Source organism: Primulina eburnea, unplaced genomic scaffold (assembly GCF_022965805.1).
Source record: "Primulina eburnea isolate SZY01 unplaced genomic scaffold, ASM2296580v1 ctg973_ERROPOS1174311, whole genome shotgun sequence".
In the NCBI taxonomy this organism is placed as follows: domain Eukaryota; kingdom Viridiplantae; phylum Streptophyta; class Magnoliopsida; order Lamiales; family Gesneriaceae; genus Primulina; species Primulina eburnea.
The window spans coordinates 127,153-143,549 of record NW_027331729.1 but is presented as its reverse complement, the minus strand read 5'-3'; the positions used below and the strand labels follow the sequence as shown (position 1 = coordinate 143,549).

Genomic DNA, 16,397 nt, shown 5'->3' with positions numbered 1-16,397 from the left:
ATATTTTGAATGAATTTCAAATCCACTGTATATAAACTTGGATGTAATAATATTCAATATGGATCTGAAATCCACCGGCATGTAAAACAATGAGTACTCATGATGATTTGAGATTACACAATCCAAACGCAGTTAAAATCTTTGGGACTTGGGAGGATGACCCTTTACATTATTTTTGTATGAATATATATTTGACAAAAAAATCTGAAGAGTCATTTTAACTTCCGCGCTTTTCCTGTGTACTGGCATGGGTTTTAAAGAAAGAGAGGTTGAAAAAGGTTGAGAAATTATTCAACCCATCTATTAAGCATACAGAAAGACAAATCTAAATGTGTTAATAGTCACTGAACGAAATATCGAAGGATAGGAGAAATTGAAGCAATGGCTTAACTGAGATTACGATATTTAATTACTAGTAAGAATTACGACTGGGTTTGTAAAAGAATTGTGCCCAGATAGAAGGAAAAGTGAAATGAAATCCCCACAAAAATAAAATTGGATAATACTGAAGTTTTTATTCAACGGGTTTTCTTCTTAGTTTGATCAGAATATACATGCTAAAAACAAGAAACGAGAAAGAAATTTAAAATCCCCCATAAAATGTAAGGTAACTAGCTAGATTAGTGGAAACAGTACGCACTAACACTGGATTCGATAAGCTCGGACGAAAGAATTGATTAGCTTTCTTCATGGTTGAGTTTGTTCGATTTGAACCCACTCTAAGCGACCCTCCAATGGCTCGTCCTTCACTACATCGTAGTTGTACCTGCAGCAACAGTGTTTGAATTCGTATGGTTCACAGTAAGCAGACTTTCACCGTGTGAGAGAGAGAGGAGAGGGGAAGGGTGGGGTTGCCAGGGTGGGATGGGAGAGGGGGTGTTGTTTACTTGTCAGTGAATCGTTTCTGCAGATTCTTCTCAGCGGAGGAGAAGAATTCTTCGAAATCATCTTCAGATGGCATTTTCTCGCCAGTGAGACGGCGGCGAGGATTCGATTCGTTCGGCCTGGCCGTCGTCTCCATCTCGCCAGACTCTACTTGAATGTCGCTTGAGGTCACGCTCCTAAAAAATAAATAATCAAATTCTCTTGTCGGGTAATTTGAATTTTGAAATGAAGAGACGAGTTGAGAAAAATCATGACGTTTATCTTGTTCATTATTATTATTTATTTTTATTTTTTTACCTCTCTCTCCGATTCAACGTATCGCCATTTGAGGTCCCTAAAAACTGATCCACGGTTACCGCATTCTCCTCCCCCTGTACCTGAAAAAAGAAATTCAAAAAAAAAAAAAAAAACCTATACTAATTTTGAAGGAGAATTATCTGATCGATTTTGACAGAGAATGGCTGCGAGAATTCACCATCGCCAGATCACTCGATGATCCATTGCTTGAGCAGAAAGACCCCAAAACACCATACGAACCGGAACTCTCGCATGTCGAACTGGGGAAATTCACCGGCGTTTTATCAGCCAAAGGCCGCGTTTTGAGTTGAACCGATGATGACGGGAGGTCCTCCAAATATTCTAACCTCAATTTCCTCTTCTTCCCCCACGCCACCAACTCCGCCGCCTTGTTCATGTCCATCACATCACTCAATAATCCCTCGCGTTTCCTCGAATAGACTAACAAATTTGGAAATGGATATGCCGACCACAAGCCTTGTTTCTAAAATTAGCTAGGCGTAAACTCGATCGAGCAAGTTGATTGACCTGAAATTCCTCTCGATCTTCCTCGATTCTGCAAGTACGAGAATTATGCGCAGGGAGAATTATCTGGTTTTTGCAGGGCTTTCTGCGCTAGAGAGCATGAGGGGGTGATGATGATGATGGAGATGGTTCTGAAGAGTACAAAGAATTCTGTTGGAACGGTTCGGATTGGATTCTTTCTTGAATACTCCGTTAATAGTAACGATCGTTTACTCCCGTTCAGTGCTGATCCATCCACCGATTGACACGTGTGCACAATTATTTATATATTTCTTGAATTCTTTCCCTTGTGTACAAGTGCTCACAAAAAATACTCAAGAGATAAAAAAAAAAAAAAAAAACACACACACACACATATATATATATATATATATATATATATGCACACACAAATTTGTTATGAATTCATCACATTTTTATAGATGAGTGTTACTTAATCGGTAATGTATAAAAATTACTTGTATATATTACACACACATATGTATATATATATATATATAGTTATGTATGTAGGCTCTACTCTTTTAGTCTGCTTTTCTGAAAAGATAAAAAAAGGAGCAAGAATTAAAGGCAAGGCATGGAAATGATCGTGGAAATTATATGCACTTTAGCGTTTTTTCTGAATGGCGAAACAAGAATGAAACAACACAAAACTAAAACCAACCTTTTCTTCTTTTTACTCTCCTTTTTATAATCCCATCTTCAAACTAAGATCTGGAATCTTACCAAAAAAAGTAAAACCTAAAATATCGTCCCAAATAAAACTTTATTGTTGGTGCAAAGGCGGAACCGACGGACCCAATCTCGAAAATTACGTGATCATCTTTTTGTTTGAGCCAAATTAATATCACAAGATATGATCTTTCAGCAAATCGGGGGAATACTGCAAAAGAAAGATTAACATGCATTAGCATCAAGCCTCTATGGTTATATATATATATACACACACACACACACACACACACACACAAAAGAGTATTTTAAAATTTTTGAATTCGATTTCTTGAAAAGAAAATGGCAGTCGTCAAGTGAAGATATTGCTAACCAACCAATCAACTCACACATGATAGAAGTCGCATCGTTATCTTGACACGACTAATCTATACAGAGGCAACCATCAATTTTCTTCCAAATATACCCTTACATCTCATAAAATCGTGAATTTCACCACACAAATTTTAGCATTTTTGAAAAGTTCAGTGCATGCATGCCTATTTATAGCCAAATGAACCCAACAAGAGCCGACCAAATATCATATTTAGATTAATCACATGCATATATTAAAATGTACATAAATATATATTTTAATGAATCTGAAACATAAGGAATTTTAAAGTTTACAACCTTCCAAAATAAAAACTTTCGTTTTTCACTCATTTATACCATTTCACCGGAATTTCCAAGTCCGCCGCCGTCGATAACAGAAGGAATATTCATAAAGTTGACGACAAAAAAAGGTTTGTGGATGATTTTGGCCTTGCTAAGCACATGGCACATCTAATACAAAGATTTTGATATCATATCAAGTAGTCCTTGACTTGAAAAAGATCGATTAGTATTAGAGCATGAATATGGAGTGGTCCAAATTATTCGCCTTAATCAAGAAATCAATGCCATTTTGTGGTTGCATGAATGCTATCAACCACCTCCAAGGTCCCCCCACTACACTCCATTTCAATATAAACCGCAGCCTAAACATGATGATATATTGAATGTCACACTTTTTTAGAAAAATCCAAGTACTGAATTGATAAACTATATTATTACGAGAAAATTAAATTCTTGGTCATGTTGTTTATTTTTCATTTTTAGTCATGTTAATGTTCAATTCATAGTCTCAATCCATTAATTTGTATTTTTTTCGATTTTTCACTTTTTCACATGCCCACTTCACATTTAACTCGTCAGTAATATTTGACACCACATCAATAATTTTCGGTGACTAGCTCACCATCATTTTCCAGTGTCATGTCACACTTTATAAACATATATAAACAAGGCCGGTTTCATAGAAAACTCACTTGGTTAGTAACAAGAATTGACTGGCTCGAGCACGTCACCGGACCAAATCGGGTTTTCGGGTTCTCAATTTCGGTTTTCATTCATGGTCGCACAAAAGATAGGTGAAAAGAAATATGTGACTGGGGCTCAATGCATGGTCAATAAAAGGCTTAGGAGATGACATCTTTGGATTCCAAAATTTGTCCCCCATCCTTCGTTTATTAACTGGAAAGCGATTGCTTTGGCCGCGTCTCCACTGTTGAACAATAATGGGCTTTCGATTACACCAAACTCTTTTTTCTCGAGTATCTTTTTTCTTCTATTGCTTGATTTATTTCATTGTAGTCATCCTTTGTCTCCTAGCAATTAATTAAAACCATTGTCGACGAAATCGTATCATGTTCCTGATTTAATTTACAGTTTCAGCTGTTGGTTTTCACCCTTTTGGAATTGTCACTCAGCGCCATTAATGTTCTTTGAATTAATCTGATCAACTGTGTCTAAATTGTAAGCTCACATATAATAGTAGATAGTCCGATTTCGATTACTAAATAATTCATAGTATTTTTCAGGCGATGAGATGATTGTTATAACTGAGTTTCGAATTTGATACTTCGTTTTTAATTTGAGACCTTGATGCCTATGGGAACTTGATGAAAACCAAATTATTATATTCAGAGGACGTTGACACAATTTTAGCAAAACAGTAGGAGAAATTTTAAAAGGTTTTTTTTTTGGGAGTAGGTCTCTTCTGAGACGAGCTCACGAATCTTTATTTGTGAGACGAATCAACATCACCGATATTCACGATAAAAATTAGGCAAAAACTTGTGTGAGACGGTCTCACGGGTCGTATTTGTGAGAAAGATCTGTTATTTGGGTCATCCATGAAAAAGTATTACTTTTTATGCTAAGAGTATTACTTTTTATTGTGAATATGGGTAAGATTGACCCGTCTCACAAATTAAGATCCGTGAGACGGTCTCACATGAGACCCACTCTAAAAATTAATACTCTTAACATAGAAATTAATATTTTTTCATGGATGACCGAAATAAATCTGTTTCACAAAATACGACCCGTGAGGCCGTCTCACATAAGTTTTTATCTTTGTTTGGATGAATTATTTGATTGGGTGAATATATAGATTGGTTTTGGAGAAAGCTTGGATTTTTGGATTTCAAATCACAGAAGTTAAAATCCGTTGCAATATCTAATGCGAAATTTGACTTGAGATATATTACATAAAATTAAAATTTTGCTCATACTAAAATCATCCAAACGAACTATAATGGATTTGAAACCAAGGATCTCGATTTCAAATGATTCAATACAAATGCAACCTAGAACGTGGGCTTAATTTGAAGAATTTAAAATGAATTACCTAAATTCACCATGTTCTTTCGGATGCTTTTGAATTCAATGGATTTGAAATTTCTTCGCTCCCGTTTTAAACTTTTTTTTATGCATTAAAATAATGGAAATTTAATTCTGCCGAAATCCATCCATTAAATATCTTTTCCAATACAAACCACCTAATTTAAACTCAAGCAGGAGGACAATTTATTTAAAAAATATAATTAATATTTTATGAGGCTATTATTTTTTTAAATGGACCAAATGAGTGTCTTTTTATTGAGCCTGCTGGTCATTGCAGGGCGTCTTTCTTCTTGTTTTATTCTTCGGACAAAGAAAAAATAAAAGACCTTTGATTCGATCCATGCATGGAATGTCAATGGGTCCAATTGAAACTATCTATATATATAGGCTATGTTTGGTGTGTAGAATAGGATAACTAATTGGATTGATAACAAAACTTAAGGTAATGATATATAATGTGTAGTGATGAAGAATGTTTTGTTTGGTAAGATTTTAATGAGAACAATAAATTTTATATTTTTTGTTGTTGAGACAAAAATACTCTAAACTAACATTGATGACAATTTGGTATATAAAATAATATTTGTAGCAATATTTTCAAAATCATGTGGATAAAATGGTAATTTATGTTATATTTTAAAAATTGGATTCTCAATCCTCCCTAAACAATGGGATGTCTTTTCACCCAAATAAGTTTATTTTATCATGTGCTTCTTGATTAATTGGACCCATAAAAAAATGAGACAAACATGTGTTTAACAATCTATCTTTTGTTTATCATCCATACCAAACATACCCTATACTGTATACATCATATCACCTGATATAGCTTATATTTTCCAGTTTTTGTAGTCCACTCCTACAAAATTTCAAATCAAATGAAAGAAATTGATCTTACAAAACAAAACTTCATTGATACTAAAAAGAAAACTTTATTGAAATCAGTGTTGCGGATTAGGGTTTTTTGGTTATGGAGATTAGTGTGTGCTCTTTTAATTTTTTTTCCTCAAAAAAAATTAAGATTAGAGGTATTTAGAATAACAACATTGGTCAAACATTCTTTTTTTCTTTTAAAACGACCCTTAACTCATACTAAATATATATGATCCAATGGCTTTGGCTACTACAACCTTCCCAACCACGATATTTTCCTTTTTTTAGGTATTTTATAGCGAGATACAAAGAAATTAAAAAAATTTCTTTTGCTAGTTGTAAATAAAATAGAGTCCATAACAAAAAGAAATATAAATTAAATGGATTAAGGAAATAGTGGGTTTCATTATTTCAACGTTTCTTCTTAAACGGAGTGATGCCTTCTCTATACATCCAAGTCTTTAACTTTACTTAATAAATGTTATTAAGAACTTGCATGGTTCACACCACACTCTTTGATTCTACCCATAAAATACGACTTTGTAAGTATCAGTATGCGTATTGTAAGTATTAGTATGCGTATATCTGAACAAGATTATTTGCCTCATTTCCCCTTTGGATAAAATTGTTTGTCGGATGAATTATTATTAAGATTAATCAAGTTTCAAATACATTCTCAAATCAAATCTCTCAATTTAAATTAAATCTATCGATCCAAATACAAACTTATAGATTTATCGAATACGGATACTATAACGCAATAGAGACTCGGCCGATTACAGAAGGCACAAAAACGAAGTCGTGCTTTGATACGATTAATTTAGACTACCCTGAGTATCTATCAAGATCCAATGACCGAAATTGTTTCGTTCTTGTGGCCTCTAAAATTTTGCATATGGACCTCCACATTTCCAAAACAATACATATCATGTAAAAAGTAGCATGAACTCAACCATAAGAATATATGAGCCGGTGGACCTCATCATTTCTAGGGATGAAAATGAAGCGAGTTTGGACGAACACGGATCTGCCCCGCCTCACTTTAGACCCGTCCCACCGGAAAATCCGACAAGTACAATCTAGGTTGGACCCGCTAAACATTCTATGCCTTTAAAATTAAGTCATTATACAATTAAAACTTTTAATAAATCATTATATTTACTTTCCAAATTTATATTAATTATATATATATGTACAAACAAATTATTATCACAAGTTAAAATCTATTAATTTAAATTCAATTAACAATAAAATAAAACTTATAATGATATTTCTTTTATTTTAACATATCATTATAAAATAAAATTATTTCAATCTCAAAATAACATGATCTAAAATTAGGGATTAAAATACCATTGAATCCCAGGACTTGCTTGACCGATCTAAACCTGCCCATTCTAGACGAGTTCACCGAGACATTGCCTTCTCCGATCATTTTCCTGATAAGATCCCACAAGATAAGGGATGTCAATTTCCTTCGAACTTCGACGAAGAATCAATTACCCAACCCAAATAGAGAAGAGTATGTACGAGATTTTTATCTAATTAAATAAATAAGTAATTGTGTATGAAGATTTTCGGATATGTGGATGAAAGCCGTTCTTAAAAAATCCTACCCATACCGACCCAAAGGTCCAATTAAATTAATATATATATATATATATATATATATATATATATATATATATATATATATGATTTTTTCGACTATAATGTTAAATCTAATATGCTTTTGTTGAATGAAATTAGTTGAATGAAAAGAAAAAATTTAGTATAGTGTTGATACTATTTTTGTTGGATAATGATATCAGGATAAATTGTTTCTAATGTTTTTTATATTTTTTCAATAATGTTTATTTTGCCAATTTTTATATTTTTTTCCTTATTATTTTCAACAATGTAGTAAATATCAACAGTTTACTCGAAATGATTCAAATTTGAGAAAATTCAATTATTGGTGGTAATATAATATTTGAGTTGATTATGCATAGTCAAAACTCCGACGTATATGAGAATACTGATGAAATTAAAAAGGATAATGATAATAATACAAATGAATATAATAAATGCAGATGAAAACCGAATATATGAAATAATATCCAAAGCCGATTCTTTTCCAACCACCATAAGACTAGCACATAGGCGTGTAGCACTTTATGGCCATATATGGGCTGCAAGATTTTCAACAGGGCTAAGCAAACGGTACCCATGTCCAGGCCCAAAAACAAGCCCACAAGCAAGATAGAAAATGCAAAAAGCGGGCTTTATCATAATTTTCGATCCGTATTAATTTATATTTTTAACCATAATTGCTGCAATCTGTGCCATAAGCGCGTTTTATCACAAACAAACGACACTGTGGACTGGGAAACGAAACTAGCTTCATCACGCAGCGGAGGGACAATTAAAAAAATGGGATCCCCTCACGAAGGATTTAAAAAACAAGGAGTCTGACTTTTTTTTTTAAAAAAAGAAGGAGTTAACTCTTGATTAGTTTGTTAACCTTAATTAAACTTGTAAAATTCTAAATTAATTAAGCTCTTTCTCTTTCTTCTAATTTTACCCAAAATCCCCACAAAATTCCCCAATCGTAAGCTGCCCAAATTTAAAGAACTCATCTTCCCCATCTATCTCTTCCTTGTCACATTAAATCAAAATTGACACTGTTGTTGATCAGGTGTTGTTGCGCTCATTCCTCAGATCCAGATCTAAATCTAGATCCACATATTTTGGCCACATTGTTACGTATTTGAAGACCAATTCGTCTCTTTTTGAAGAAAATACAGTAAGTTTCCTTCAGGGGAATTCAGTTTCTTCGAACCAGTTCATTGTTTTACTCATTTTATAGTTTGTGTCGTTCATTGTTTTCTTCATCGACCAAAATTAAAATGGGAATGTTTTCCAAACAAAATTCTGTTGGTCGATGAAGAAACATTCTTCCTGGTCGACCAATGAAAAAATTTTCATGGTCGACCACACGTGTAATGGTCGATCGAGAAATTAGCTTGGTCGACCGTGATGATCATGGTCGACCGATTTGATTTCATGGTCGACCAAAAATTTGTTGGTCGACCATTTCCGTATTTTTTATATTTTGTTATTCTCATTCTAATTATCATATTTGTTTGTGCATTATGTAGATATGCCAACAGTTTTTGTTGTTCAATAATATGGGAAATGGGAAGTGACGGAGGGGCTGGTTTATAAATGGATTCCAGGGGCCAATGCAAAGTTTTTTGCTATTCCAGTGGACGATGATATTTGTTATTTTGAAAATTTAAAAAGTGAAATATATAGAGCTGGAAAAGTAGAAGACACTGCCAACTTGAGATTGAGCTATCTTCTAGATTTGCCGTGCAACATTCAACCAATTTATATAGAGAATGACCATGATTTGAAAGCATATTTGTATCTTGGTTGTCCGAGAAGTAGGCCAGTGCTTCAAGTTGAAATTGAATGTGTTGCCTCTGTTGATTCTTTTGATAATGTGCACGGGTATGATATTGATGAAAACAATTGCAATATTAACGAACAGATGCATTTTGATGATTATTTTCACTTGAATATTGTTTCTGTGGATCGTAATAATAGCAGTGATTTTATCGACGAAGCGCATAACTTGGATGCCATGCATGTGGATCGTAGTAACTCAGACGAGTTATATGATGAAGCATGTAATGATGCAATTGAGGTAGAGGCAAATTTGGTCCAAAGCAATGACGCAAATTTGGATGCGGATGTGGATATTGACAGTGACACTTTTTCATTCACGGATGGTTCAAACTTGTTTGTTGGGCAAGAGTTTCCAAACCGAGAAGCGGTGAAAAAAGAGCTAATTAGAATAAGTTTGGAAGCTTGCTTTGAATTTGAGACGGTTAAAAGTAGCCAAAAGGTGTACGCCGTAAAATGTGTAGTGTCTGATTGCAAGTGGAGAATCTGGACCTCTTTGATTAAGAATGATTCACGTGCATTCTCCGTTCGAACGTATTGTAATACACATACATGTGGTTTGACTGGGAGACGAAAGAGAATACGTGGAGCAAGTTCTGCTGTTGTCGTGATATGTCAGTGGATAATTTCCAAGGTCATCCAGTGCCAATTGTACCAAAAGCGGTGATGGCGATGATGCGCAATAGTATGAATGCTGATATATCATACTACAAGGCTTGGAAAGGGAAAGAACTAGCGGACAATATGATGAAAGGTGATCCAACGCAGAGTTTTAATAAATTGAGTTGTTATTTGCACATGGTTGAGCAGATGAATCGAGGAAGCATAACAGACATATTGTCGACGAGGAAAATCGATTCAAGTATATGTTTCTTGCTTTTGGTGCATGCGTTAGAGGATATCGAAGTATGCGAAAAGTTGTATCAATTGATGGTACGTGGTTGAAGGGCAAATATAATGGTGTTTTGCTAGTGGCATCGGCACAAGATGGAAATTATCACCAATATCCTTTGGCGTGGGGAATCGTAGATGTCGAGTGTACTTCTTCGTGGAGTTGGTTTTTAACGAAGTTGTTAGAAGTAGTACCAGACGAGGATGAGTTGGTGATAATTTCTGACAGGCATCAGGGGATCATTAATGCGGTTTCTACTGTCTATAGAAATGCGCATCATGGTCATTGTACGTGGCATTTATCCCAAAACATGAAGACTAGATGCAAAAAGAAGGGTGCAACCGAAATGTTTTTGCACATTGCAAAAATTTATAAAACTGTCGAGTTTGATATTGCATACAATGATTTTAGGAATAGATATCCTGAGGCAGCGCAATATTTGGACGAAAGAGACTCAATTGATAGATGGACTCGAGCGTATTGTCCAAAGACCCGTTACAATATTATGACGACAAACGGGGTTGAGTCGATCAATGCTAGACTACTTGAAGAAAGGAAGCTGCCAATCATTGCATTCTTAGATTCTTTACAGAAACTGGCCTCATCTTGGTTTGCCCGATATCGCCATGCATCAATTGCAAGTAACACTAACTTGACCCCTACGATCGAGGGGATTCTTCGTAGCAGGTTCACTGATGCCCAAGGAATGCAAGTTTTTGAATTAGGACGGATGGAGTTTGATGTTAGGAGTCGGGGACATTCGGCCATAGTGGACCTCGAATCGAAAAGATGCACATGTCGAGTTTTTGATATTGATAGAATCCCATGTGCTCATGCCATCGCAGCTAGTTGGTTAGCGAATATTGATTTGTATGATATGTGTTCACAGTACTATTCTACAATGTCATGGTTTATGGCGTACTCAGAGACTGTGTATCCCGTTCCTGAAGAAAATGAATGGCCACGCAACATTAATTTTCCATTGGTGTTGCCTCCTTTGCTAGAGAAGAGAGTTGGCAAAAGAAAACAAAACAGATTTCCTTCCATTGGTGAATTCAGCAAGAGGTAGCTTGAGGGTCAACCATTAGCTTCATGGTCGACCATGATTTCTCTTTGGTCGACCGTCAAGCTGGGGTCGACTATTAGCTTCATGGTCGACCGTCAAGCTGAAGGGTGATGGCCTTAGTGTTTGATGGTCATGATCGACCATTAGCTTGATGGTCGACCATGATTTCTCTTTGGTCGACAGGCTGATATTGTGATTTGATTCAATTGTAAAATAAATTATACAACTTAGTCCTGGAATTGCGATTTTTATTTTTTTAAAATTATTAAAAAAATAGTTCGATTACTTGATTCACATTTACCTTGAAGCATATAACAAGCAAAATACTGAGATTGTCACATTTACCTTGAAGCATATAACAAGCAAAATACTGAGATTGTGATGAATTGATTCATACGTAAAATAAATTATTTATTTAAAATTATTAAAAAAATAGTTCGATTACTTGATTCACATTTACCTTGAAGCATATAACAAGCAAAATACTGAGATTGTGATGAATTGATTCATACGTAAAATAAATTATTTTTTTAAAATTATTAAAAAAATAGTTCGATTACTTAATTCACATTTACCTTGAAGCATATAACAAGCAAAATACTGAGATTGTGATGAATTGATTAATACGTAAAATAAATTATTTATAAAAAATTATTAAAAAAATAGTTCGATTACTTGATTCACATTTACCTTGAAGCATATAACAAGCAAAATACTGAGATTGTGATGAATTGATTCATATGTAAAATAAATTATTTTTTAAAAATTATTAAAAAAATAGTTCGATTACTTGATTCACATTTACCTTGAAGCATATAACAAGCAAAATACTGAGATTGTGATGAATTGATTCATACGTAAAATAAAATATATAACATAATCCTGAAATTACGATTTTTTTTTAAAAATTATTAAAAAGATAGTTCGATTCCTTGATTCACATTTAACCTCAAACATATAACAAAATCCTGTTTGTTAGCCCCTAAAAAACCCTAAACCCTTAAAACACTATACCCTAAACCCTAAAACCTAAACCCTAAAAAACCCTATGCCCTAATATTTTGACGGTCGACCAACAAAATGAAACGGTCGACCAACAAAATTAAATGGTCGACCGTCAAAGGTAATGGTCGACCAACAAATGAAATGGTCGACCAACAAAATGAAATAGTCGACCGTCATAGGTAATGGTCAACGAACAAAATGAAATGGTCGACCAACAAAGGTAATGGTCGACCAACAAAGTGAAATGGTCGACCGTCAAAGGTATTAGTCGACCAACCAAATGTAATGGCATAACATTAGTCGACCAACAAAAAACTACAAATAATTACAAAGGTAACAATGTTACAGTAATGCCATCAAATTGTCAAATACATCACAGTAATCACCAATCATTAAGAAACATATTACAACATAAAAAATATCTAAACTCAGATACTAATCTATCATCTAAAGTTGGTACTACTTGCGCACTCTTGGCAGACAAAGAGTATCCAGCCACGGCTAAGGCAAATGCTCCAGAATCTTCACTGTGAAAAAAGAAAAAAAAATGACAAGTTAATATTTAAGGTAACATTTTAAAAAATGAATACTGCAGATATTATATTTTAAATACAAAGTTTACAACTTACTGTATAATATTGGCATGGAATTCATCATGTAGTTTTATATTCCATGGCCTCTCCGGGTGTGGGTTTTTCCCGACAGTAGATAGCAGATGAGCAGCGTTTATAAGTATAGGCTCTATTTCTTCATTCAGATCTTTGAATTTGGGATCGTGCCTTCGCTGCAAGTCATATATGATGCACTTATTCACCCCTGTCACGAGTTTTAGCAAAAACCAGCGTTGATCTCTGTAGACAGGGATGAGAATTCTTCGTGCCTTTTCCCACGAGAGACACGGCCATTTTGGATCACTACCTTTGACTATGCACAATAGCCGTGAAAGATCTAATTTGAAATCGATATCTTCGGCCAAAATTGAGATCGCATCGCAGAAATTATAGTCCATCAACGAATCATCTGCCGACATCACTTCAGGATGTCGGATCTGCATCTCAAGCAATCCACGGAGGGCTTCATGGAAGTGCTGAATTGAACATAACAAAAGGTATTATATCTTTTAAAACAAGTTCTCTACAAATTTAAACTTTGAGAAAGATTTATTTATAAGCTTACTAAGATAGTGACACGCGAGTTTGCGATCGCCATGGGCCCGTAGAATGACTGCTCATATTCGCCGTAAAAACCTCGAATCCTACTAGGCGAACGGTCGAGCATCGATGCCCTAACTCGCGCAAGCGAGTAGTTAACCTTTAGTGTCACAGTCTCCGCAAGTGGCCTCACCCCGCCATCTATAAAATGATCAATTGAAACTACTTTAATGCAAATACGAACAATAAACAAGGTACTACTTCAATATCTAAACATACAAAGTATATTGTTTACTATACTATACATAAGTATAAATATTAAAAATCTGCATTACCTCACCTTCTGCGAACTCCTCTTGAATGCCTTCAAGGTTAGGCTCAAATCTCTGTTGGGTTTGGCTACTACTGCCAATTTCTCTGCCCAAATTGTCAGCCACACCTAACAGCGTACATTCAACAAATTAAAATAATAACAACTTTAATGCAAATATGAATAGACAAGGTTTAGTATAATAACCTCTCGAAGTGGTCGTCTCGCCACCTGACTTACGCGAAGCAGGAGTAACTTGAATATCTAAAAAACAAAAAGTTTTGTTGTTAAATCTACTATACATAATATCAAATCAAAAAGTGCAGTAACTCACCTTCTGAGGACTCCTCTGTAATGACCTCAAGGTTAGGCTCAAATATACGTGGTGTTTGGCTAGTACTGCCAATTTCCCTGGCCAAATTATCATCCACACCTAAAAGCGTACATTAAACAAATTAAAATAAATATAAGAATTTTACTAAATCATTATAATACATAAACATAAATATAATTAATAAAATTAACTCACCGAAATCTGCTTCAGATGCTTTCCTCTTCCGCCCTCTGCTATAGGCTATGCTGAAATCTCTTTCATGATGCACTGGGATGTTAGGCCTCATCTCAGCAAAATCAGCTCTAAGCTGAGTCGAACCCAATCTCAACTCATCGAGACCAAGATTTAAACTCGATTTCATGTCAGCTACAGCTTGATTTATACTCCTCATAAACGTTCTGGTCTCAAGAAATTCGGCTGCAATCTTCGCATGCATGGACGTAACGGAATCCTCCAACGCACTCAATCGCCGCTCGAAACGATGCTCCAAGGGTGATGGGCGGCGGGAAGGATTGAATCCAAAGTGGACTCTAGGACCCGTATGCATCGGAGAATTGGTACTAGAGTTGGATCTATTGAGATCACCAGGACGGGTGCCAGAAACGTCATGAGAAGCATGTGCACGAGGTGTGTGCTGGACAGAGGGAGGTGAATGTGCGGAACGCATGTGCTGGACTGAGGGAGACTCCACAGGGTGCTCGCTATATATGACTGTCTGACCCTGCCTCCAAAGATCGAGTACCCGAGTGGTCACCGCATCGGGTGCAGAATCAACAAAAACCCCGCCGGTATAATACGCTGAAAACAAGCTCCTCGGGAGTAGGAGTCAAGCATCCAAGACAGTCCTACATTTAATTAATGCCGTATCAGATTAATTAAAGATTAAGTCCACAGTTATTATATCTAAATCAATTTATATTACTTACATCTACAGCAGAATCACCAAAGGCTGCATTGACATCAACAGCAGTTGGGGCACGGGTTGACGGCCACGTGTTAGTCACCCAGTGAAACATCCTTGGCAACATCAGACCGTCCACATCTCTTCTCTTCGCAAACTTTTGAGCCACGCCCGGAAAATATTCATAAGCGAGGATCTGTAACATATATTTAGAAAAATGTTATTAGTAAAAATAAAGAAAATAAATCAAGCTTTAACATTCAAAAAATAACATACCTGCAGAGGCAGCACAAAACCACCAACAAGGAAGCTGCCATTGACTTCTTTCCCACCCTGTGCCTCGGTGAGGTAATTATATCGCCCTAAAAGGTCCTTCCTCAAACATCAGACCGCGTCACGAAAGGCTACTCTACCCCAAGGATAGCTGTTAAACCTATCCAAATCATCTATAAGCCTCAGGTATTTAGGGTCGATCTTATTCGTTTTCTTCCTAGTCCCCTCACCGAACACAAAACAACAGAAGTAAAGACTAGCCATCTTTAACTTCTCCACGTCTACTCCAGTATTATTCTGCACTTCAACACTCATCTTTGCCTCCAAATCACTCAAAATAATATCAAACTTACCGGCAAAGTGTGTGGAGCGAAAGACACCTCCCGCTGGTACATCTACAGGCTCTGTACCGCAATCGAGGCCGGTTAATAAACAATACTCTACCAAAGAAAATCTAACCGGCCTCTTGCGCACCACCATCCAAAACTCATCACTACCCGTCTCAACAATCTGATTACTCATCAAATACCACATAATTTGGCTAGAAATATTAAAATCCCTATGATACCTAACCAAATTACCAAAAGGAGACTGCTCAAAAAAAAGGGCTCTCTCGTCGTTGTTGAGGTAGTGAAAAATCTTCTCCGCAACCTCTTTATATCTTGATTCCAGTGTCAACTTGCAACGAAAAATTGCATCCCTGCCTAGTTTTCTCGGCAAATATACCTGAAACAAATACAAATAGATCAGATTAGTTTTCGCGTAAACAAATACAAATACATTAGAATAAAGATTAATGTAACAGTGAACCAGCAAGCGTTGGTCGACCAATTTAGCTCGTTTGTCAACCAAGTTAGGGTTGGTCGACCGTGTTACCGTTTGTCGACCAATTGGTCGACCGTGTTAGCGTTGGTCGACCAAGCCCCCATTTCTTCCTCAACCATCATACGTTCAACACACGCACCCTTTCTTCCTCAACACAACGTTTCTACCATTTCTTTCAAAGCACACGCACGAAGAATCAAATAACAGATTAAAAGTGAGCATACCGTAT

At 35.7% G+C, this 16,397-nt stretch overlaps 3 protein-coding genes across 4 annotated transcripts; 1 reads left to right on the top strand and 2 right to left on the bottom strand.

The window, feature by feature from the left end:
• Nucleotides 1–457: 457 nt before the first annotated feature.
• On the bottom strand, nt 458–1,964 carry LOC140822593 (cyclin-dependent kinase inhibitor 7-like). Of its 2 annotated transcripts, none has more exons than XM_073183374.1 (4): nt 1,361–1,964; nt 1,183–1,256; nt 888–1,061; nt 458–766 (listed from the first exon to the last, which is right to left on the bottom strand). In XM_073183374.1, exons 1-4 carry the CDS (start codon nt 1,583–1,585, stop codon nt 688–690), a joined length of 552 nt encoding a protein of 183 aa, XP_073039475.1. In that variant the 5' UTR covers nt 1,586–1,964; the 3' UTR covers nt 458–687. The 2 variants fall into 2 exon arrangements, with proteins under 2 accessions (XP_073039475.1, XP_073039474.1); XM_073183373.1 differs by having other exon boundaries at nt 474–766; nt 1,183–1,262; nt 1,361–1,948.
• An 8,113-nt stretch (nt 1,965–10,077) lies between these two features.
• LOC140822632 (uncharacterized) lies at nt 10,078–11,372 on the top strand. Its single transcript, XM_073183441.1, has 2 exons — nt 10,078–10,165; nt 10,222–11,372. Exons 1-2 carry the CDS (start codon nt 10,078–10,080, stop codon nt 11,370–11,372), a joined length of 1,239 nt encoding a protein of 412 aa, XP_073039542.1.
• Nucleotides 11,373–11,393: 21 nt separating this feature from the next.
• Nucleotides 11,394–16,142, bottom strand: LOC140822631 (uncharacterized). The gene is made up of 10 exons (XM_073183440.1): nt 15,347–16,142; nt 15,096–15,266; nt 14,365–15,014; nt 14,170–14,268; nt 14,043–14,099; nt 13,866–13,964; nt 13,551–13,726; nt 13,004–13,461; nt 12,761–12,901; nt 11,394–11,553 (listed from the first exon to the last, which is right to left on the bottom strand). Exons 3-10 carry the CDS (start codon nt 14,834–14,836, stop codon nt 11,394–11,396), a joined length of 1,662 nt encoding a protein of 553 aa, XP_073039541.1. The 5' UTR covers nt 14,837–15,014; nt 15,096–15,266; nt 15,347–16,142.
• Between the last annotated feature and the right edge of the window lie 255 nt (nt 16,143–16,397).

Coding starts and splice junctions, on each gene's coding strand:
- LOC140822593 (XM_073183373.1), bottom strand. CDS start 1,585: ATGGACATGAACAAGGCGGCGGAGTTGGTGGCGTGGGGGAAGAAGAGG. Junction 1,263..1,360: donor CATCGAGTGATCTGGCGATG/GTGAATTCTCGC, acceptor TTCTTTTTTCAG/GTACAGGGGGAGGAGAATGC. Junction 1,062..1,182: donor ACGTTGAATCGGAGAGAGAG/GTAAAAAAATAA, acceptor TTTATTTTTTAG/GAGCGTGACCTCAAGCGACA.
- LOC140822632 (XM_073183441.1), top strand. CDS start 10,078: ATGGCGATGATGCGCAATAGTATGAATGCTGATATATCATACTACAAG. Junction 10,166..10,221: donor AGCGGACAATATGATGAAAG/GTGATCCAACGC, acceptor ATGGTTGAGCAG/ATGAATCGAGGAAGCATAAC.
- LOC140822631 (XM_073183440.1), bottom strand. CDS start 14,836: ATGCGTTCCGCACATTCACCTCCCTCTGTCCAGCACACACCTCGTGCA. Junction 14,100..14,169: donor TACAGAGGAGTCCTCAGAAG/GTGAGTTACTGC, acceptor TTTGTTTTTTAG/ATATTCAAGTTACTCCTGCT. Junction 11,554..12,760: donor AATATGTTTCTTAATGATTG/GTGATTACTGTG, acceptor TCACAATATCAG/CCTGTCGACCAAAGAGAAAT.